Source organism: Sinocyclocheilus rhinocerous, unplaced genomic scaffold (genome assembly GCF_001515625.1).
Source record: "Sinocyclocheilus rhinocerous isolate Xijiao unplaced genomic scaffold, SAMN03320098_v1.1 scaffold1595, whole genome shotgun sequence".
NCBI lineage: Eukaryota > Metazoa > Chordata > Actinopteri > Cypriniformes > Cyprinidae > Sinocyclocheilus > Sinocyclocheilus rhinocerous.
The window spans coordinates 93,512-100,924 of record NW_015655715.1 but is presented as its reverse complement, the minus strand read 5'-3'; the positions used below and the strand labels follow the sequence as shown (position 1 = coordinate 100,924).

Sequence of the window (7,413 nt, the reverse complement as noted above, 5' to 3'; positions counted from 1 at the left end):
GCAGCAAAGAAAGAATTATGGACTTTATGTGTTGTGCAAAATGGTTAATTAATTAAGTTAGTCTGCACTTGTCAAAAGTGCCAGTCTATTGTTGGCAAGTTTATTACACCCAAAGTTTAACTGGGGAACTTGGTTAGGTCACCTCCTGATGTCAGTATATAGTTATGACAGAAAGTCGTGTGGGTTTGGACATGAGAGTGAGTGAATGCTGAAAGAACTAATTCCATTCAAAAACAGAGAAACACTCAAGTCTGTTATGCTTTATTAGGTGAGTGGGAGCGGTGGTCTGACTGTAGAAAAAGATAGCAAGTTCTCTGGTCTAAGCTCCTCAATACAAGTTATACAAACACAGGGTTACCTACCGATTTTCAAAGCCAGGGCTCTTTAAATGTGGGGCTTATCAAGAGTAGCTAAAGAACTTTTCTTCTGCCAAATCAGATGTAGGTACATGAACCAAAAAATTAAATTATCCACTCAGTGAAAACCCTGAATTTGGTCAGTGCACATAAATTGACATTTCTTAACACTTTATAAGTTAGACAAAAAATAATAATAAAAGAAAAAATAAAGCAGGTCTACAAATGCAGTTCCCTGGAAAAAGACAAATCTCTTTAAATATGGGGTGCTGCAGACTAAGGCAACTTTTAGTCAATAAAAAGGGTAATCCATTAGTCTTACATATTACAGGAATGAAACTATACAATGCTGCTTTTTTTCCTTCTCATTTACACTGTACACAGTCCACATATTTCATTTTTGGCAACAATAGCCAATACACATTTGTGTAACAATTATCCTACATTTTACACCCAAATACAACAGACACTATACAAACATACATAAGCACAGATTTCTTTTCTTAAGGCCTCTTTTAGAGAGCTTGGACAAAAGCTTAGATGAACTTAAATGGAATGACTGAATTTAACTAACCATTAAATCCATCAGCATGTAGCCACTTTACATGTACCTTAAATGAAATAAAACATTTCAGTTGGTATAATGTAACCACAATCACATTTTCATCATATTTTGTCCTACTTTGTGAGATATTTTTTTCCTGCTTTACGCGAGAACATAAACGTGAGTTTTTATCTACATTTTTGAATGGACACATTTGCAATCTTTTAACAAAGACACAACCTGCATACATTCAATGCCATTTAAGCTTTTTTTTTTTTTTTTTTTTTAATAAATTAATTCCTTATTTTATGTGATGATCAACCTTTTTCAACATGTAGCAAGTCCCAACATATTTACTCTCTTGTTCATCACCTCTATACAAGACATGATTGTAAAAGCCAAAATATTATTTTCCAAAACCTCTACTAATATTAAAAACAATCAACCAAAATCATACACAATTTCAAGCTTCTGTTTACAATTCCAAAGCAGACTTTTAAAAAAAAATCATTTAACTGAATATAATTTAACTGGGTCAAAGAGTTTGTCCAAAGCGTCACTTTTGTATTCAAATTTGCCAGAATATGTACAAATGTATGTTTGTATGTAAGAAAACAAACATTTACACAATAAAAGCCAGGAAACACTGTCCATTAGCTGCTACACTTCATGTGAGGGGCTTGGTTTAGCTAAAACAACCAAAACATGTGGGAAAAAATGTAAATGATGAGGGAAAGTAACTTCCTTTCTTCTTTTTTTTGGCTGAAGTGTCTGTTGCTGCAGAGACAGACATCTTTTCCGCTCCGTATACCAGAGGAATCAAGCCAAGACACAACTGGCATCCTTGTTCTTCATGAATCTCAGTTGAGGGCCACACTTTACGGCCAGCCAGCCTTCCTCTGTTGATGACGGTGAGTAAAAATGTGGACATTTTTTTTTTTTTTTTTTTTAATAAATTAATTCCTTATTTTATGTGATGATCAACCTTTTTCAACATGTAGCAAGTCCCAACATATTTACTCTCTTGTTCATCACCTCTATACAAGACATGATTGTAAAAGCCAAAATATTATTTTCCAAAACCTCTACTAATATTAAAAACAATCAACCAAAATCATACACAATTTCAAGCTTCTGTTTACAATTCCAAAGCAGACTTTTAAAAAAAATCATTTAACAACTGAATATAATTTAACTGGGTCAAAGAGTTTGTCCAAAGCGTCACTTTTGTATTCAAATTTGCCAGAATATGTACAAATGTATGTTTGTATGTAAGAAAACAAACATTTACACAATAAAAGCCAGGAAACACTGTCCATTAGCTGCTACACTTCATGTGAGGGGCTTGGTTTAGCTAAAACAACCAAAACATGTGGGAAAAAATGTAAATGATGAGGGAAAGTAACTTCCTTTCTTCTTTTTTTTGGCTGAAGTGTCTGTTGCTGCAGAGACAGACATCTTTTCCGCTCCGTATACCAGAGGAATCAAGCCAAGACACAACTGGCATCCTTGTTCTTCATGAATCTCAGTTGAGGGCCACACTTTACGGCCAGCCAGCCTTCCTCTGTTGATGACGGTGAGTAAAAATGTGGACAGCGGGAGTGTAGTTTACCCTGAAACAGCTGGTGAAAACAGGTGACTTTCCAGGGCCACACCATACATTTGAAGGCAGGTTGACCTCTGTTTCCTTCCATCCTTCAAGCCCCGGGAACAGCGTTTTTCTTTCTCATCCCCCCCAAAGGTCTTGAAACCCTGTGATAGACGATGTTCACAGGCTCTTTGTGTTGATGTGTGTTTTGTAATGCTTCGTGAGGTGGTCACTCCGCATGAAACGTTTCTGACACTTACTGCACTCAAAACGTTTGTCTCCTGAAAACAGACGAAAAATGAGGTGAATTTAATTAGAGATGCATCACATTTGTATTAAGTGCATGTGTACTGTATATCTGGAGCTTGCATACCTGTGTGTGTCCTGGCGTGTCGTTGCAGCTCGTCACTGCGTGTGAATCGTTTTCCGCAGAAGACCCAGCTGCACACAAAGGGCCTCTCTCCCGTGTGCAGTCGGACATGCGCCCGCAACAGGGAAGTCTTTCGAAAGGTCTTTTCACAGCCTGCTATGTGGCAGATGTGTTTTCTTTTCCCCACCTCGCCTGGCCTACAGCATGCAAAAATGTAAAGTGATTTCTGACACTCTGAGTATTTCCTTTAACCATTTGAATTGAATCAATATTGATATTTATCAGAAAAAAGAAATCCATGATATCAAAAATAAACTTTTGATACTAGATCTTCATTGTCGGGCGTATCTCTGTGTGAATGAGTGGTGATAGAAATTTTGTCTACTAAACAGTACACACACACTTGAGCAACAACAACAATGATATTAACCATTGTTATTATTTTACTATTTTAAGCAAATACATTTTTCATAATTTTTTAAAGTATACAAGTTCTGTTCTGTCTTATTTGACAAAACTAAAAATGCAATGTTTTGTTGCAAATTGATATTTTTTCAATTGATGACATTTCAAAAGATCCACATGACTCCAGTCCAAGCAAAAAGCTGCATGTCTGTAACAAATAAAATCATCAAATCAATAACTTAAAACTGTTGCTTCCAGCTAAAATACCATATTAAGTCCATAACAATGCTTCCTCCAGTGAGAAATAGATCTAGCACAGATCAAGCACCGTTTACAAGTGAAAACAGTCCTAAAAACGATGTCAATGGATTTTGATGTAAGAGGACATCAGAGGATGAACTTTTTCACTAGAGGTAGCCTTATTAATTATTATAGATTATGGACCCGTGTTTTGGCAAGAAGTGATGGTTTACAGTTAAAACGCCTTAATGACAGATTTGTTTCTTACAAACGTACAGCTTTTCACATCACGAGACGTTAACTGATGGACTAGAGTCGTTTGGATTACTGTGATGTTATTGTGATGTTTTTATCAGCTGTTTGAACTCTCATTCTGACGGCACCCATTCACTGCAGAGGATCCACTGGTGAGCAACTGATGTAATGCTAAATTTCTCCAAATCTGTTCTGAAGAAGAAACAAACTCTTCTACATCTTGGATGGCCCAAGTGTGAGCACTTTTCAGCAAATTTTCAATTTTTTTGGGCGAACTATTCTTTTAATGATATGAAATGAATATTGTAATAAATATCGATATTGAATAATATGGGGAAAGAAAATATCGTGATAATATTTTGGCCATTTCGCCCAGACCTATTTTACACTAATTTAAACAAACAACAAAATAAAAAACCTTTATATTTAAAACTTTCCAACCTCTTCTCTGCGTCTTTGCAGTTCGGGCAGGTGCAGGCCATACGCCGTTTTTTCTCTCCTGGCTGACTCTGCAGTTCCAGTGCGAGTGTCTGTGTCTGTTCCACCTGCATGGTCTGCATCTGTGTCTGCACACCGCCCAGCTGCAGACCCGTACCTGGAACCGTCTGCACTGTGAGATGCTGCTGGCCTAAAAGACACGAACACATCAAACAAAATGCCGCCAAGATCATGTTAACATCATTCACAATGCATCACTCCAATTCTTTGAAAGAGGTAAGTAACACAAATCAATTCTAAGTTGTATTTTCACATCTGTTTGTGGAAACGAAGCATTCACTCACTCACCCCCAGCGTTGGTGATTGTTACAGGAACACCCTGCACCTGGACACCATTAATATTAATGGTCTGAACTGCCTGAGCAGCAGAAGCTAGCTGGGCTGCATTCAGTGTTATGAGACCCCCTCCAGCTGGGGCAATTTTAGGGAGAGTCCTTTCTTTCCGTGTCCCTGTTTGAGACTTTTTAGTGACCACCGCAGGTGTGGGGGTGCTGGTGGGTGATGTTGGTGTGGTAACAGTTGTCTCCTGTAGCTGTACAGCTTGCCATTCACCTGAGGCCGTTTTAATCAGCACCTGGGAGAGCAGAGCACATGCATGACATCCTTAGATAATTATTGATTTCTCTTAATTTTTTTGAAATTAAGCAGAATTAACTCCCTTAGTTTAAAGGTGCAGTAGGAGATCTTGGAAAATGCTAACTTTAGCCTGATAGCACTGAAAGCGAACGTCCCACCCTCCCTGCAATCGCCGTCCAAAGCCACGCCCCCTGAACGCATTTATGCTCACAGACCAGAGACAACATTACTACAATAGGCTACATCAGGTTCCCAATTCCAGCCCATGTTCCGAAGTGAAGTAAACTCAACGGATTTCCCCTGCTCAGGGAGTAGGGAAAAATGAACTCTGTGTAGGGATCATATCAATCTGAACACAGTTCATGCACGTAGTTCACTTCTAACGAGCTGGCGCGAGGACTAGATTAACCGCTGGGCTACATGTGTCATTCACCAGCGAGAAATCTTTTAAAGTACTACAATACCAGGAAGGAAGATCGGGTTGTTGATGCTCTGGCATTCTCGCTCTGTCTGCACAGCGTACAAGAATGAGCTGATGACGTATCATGTCTGCGCGAACAGGGTGCGCAGAGGTATGCTAATACATAAGTTGACAGGCAGGTAGGAAAGCATATTAAAACGCCCGGACCGAGCACTTAACTTAATGATTGCTATCGGGATGTGAAGAGACTTTCAACCAGCATAACAAAAAATGTTTCTGAAGACAATCACCTATTACACCTTTAAGTCAAGTTCAAATTGTCTAAAAGTCTGGGAAGTTTAGTCTAGTTTTAGTCAATGAAAACTGCAAGCTGCTTAAACTGATAATCACAATTATTTTGCTCTGTGATTACCGCTTATGATTGTCATTTGAGAAATTCCATCAGAATTATTGAGTGATTTATTCAATTATCATATATATTAACACACTATTATGAAAACTGGTAAAACTCAAAAGCTTCTCTCAAAATTGTAAATATTAATTCCAAAGTGTATTCATGTTTTTTTTTCTATTAAATCTAAAACAAATAAGATTTTGTATGTAAATGTGCATATTTAAGAGAAAAGCTCTGATGGGGGATTTTAAATTCTTGACTGGCAACCTCAAACATGAGGTCTAATTTTTTTTCACCTTTTTTCTGTTGAAGAAAATATAGACATTGTGGATATAGAGATTATTTTTTTTTAATTACATAGTGAATATTACACAGTTAATGTTTAATGATACCAGTGTTGTTTTGTCTCATGGATTGGAAAAAAAGGTTGTCAACAAATATTTTCCTCAGTTTTTATCAGTGAAGTTTGCACTATTATCATCTTAGAAATAAACATTTTTTTTTGTTTTTAATTTAATCTGGGTTAAAATATACTCAAACTGCGGCTGTATGCTTCTGGTTCATTTGTCATATTGACAATGGAACATCAATTAGAGCGCATTGCATTGTGGAATAGAGTATTCGGAGTGTGGAGTGTTGTATGCCGCACATTTTGGCAAATGCAGTAGGTTGTTCTGTTGTACCCTGCTAATCATGACTAACAATGGTCTTCAAAATATATCAAGGCCTCTTTAACCTTATCACCTAAATAAATAACTCTTTAATGGTCTAACCTCATCACTTCCAGTCCCATGCCAAGCATGCTGGGAAATTGAAATCCTCATGTTCGGTCTCTTTAACACTACAATAATAATGTTAGTATGCTAGTGCAAACATAGCCATGTGTCCTGCTTTGTTTGCTGCATGTTTCATTTTTGAATCTCCATTAAGACCATAATGCATCTGTCACTTGTGTAACGTGACCATTTATTTTCATTTCGTAACTCTGTTGCCTCTCAACTCTATTCTGTGCATCTATTAGACCAACTTTTTTAACCTTATCGTCTGTATAAGCTGCAAAAGACTCTTTATTCTGACTGTGTTCTGCAGTGGATTTGTCTGCAAATGTTTTGCACCATTTTCTCAATGTTTTCACAGTTGAGTTCTGATGGTTTTGTAGGAGTAGTTTCTCAGCATTTAATGTCACTAAAACACTTCTCTGCTCAGATTTCCAGCCCTCTGCTGAAAAGATTCACTCATCTCAGTAGGAGAGAGGGTTGCGGGTCATATCACGAAAACGACTCGTTACTGTGTTCTGTTTGTGGAATGTGCTAGATCTCATAACCAAGCAGGACACCGATGAACTGTTATCGTTTTTCCTCTTACAATCTGCAGCTGAGAATCACACAGGAAAAACTTTACTAAAGTGCTCTGGAACTGTGCTTCTAGTTGATACACTTGCACAGTTAAGATCTGAATCATCTTTAGATCAAAATCATCTCAAGCAAATAATCAAGGTCTTCCGTTTCACTTAAATTAGTGCTGTGTGCAGTACAGTCACAAATTTGGGGTCCATAAGATTCTTTGTTTTTGAAAAGTACCTAACCAAGACTGCATTTCGATTAAATATACGGTAAAAATAGTAATTTTTGTGAAATATTATTACAATGTAAATAACTGTTTTCGATTCTATTATATTTGAATATGTAATTTATTTTTGTGATGGCAAAGCTGAATTTTCAGCAGCCATTACTCCAGTCTCCAGTCTTTTTTTTTTTTTTTTGTGG

At 37.2% G+C, this 7,413-nt stretch overlaps 1 protein-coding gene across 1 annotated transcript in view; it reads right to left on the bottom strand.

Moving 5' to 3' along the window:
• Nucleotides 1-315: 315 nt before the first annotated feature.
• LOC107718867 (transcription factor Sp2-like) overlaps nucleotides 316-7,413 on the bottom strand; it is a 20,051-nt gene continuing 12,953 nt past the window's right edge. Inside the window, exons 5-9 of the mRNA XM_016526102.1 lie at nucleotides 4,545-4,830; nucleotides 4,200-4,386; nucleotides 2,862-3,055; nucleotides 1,830-2,769; nucleotides 316-1,165 (exon numbers count right to left, since the gene is read on the bottom strand). Coding sequence (XP_016381588.1) covers nucleotides 2,669-2,769; nucleotides 2,862-3,055; nucleotides 4,200-4,386; nucleotides 4,545-4,830 — 768 coding nt within the window. The 3' untranslated portion in view covers nucleotides 316-1,165; nucleotides 1,830-2,668. The remainder of the gene's footprint in view (nucleotides 1,166-1,829; nucleotides 2,770-2,861; nucleotides 3,056-4,199; nucleotides 4,387-4,544; nucleotides 4,831-7,413) is intronic.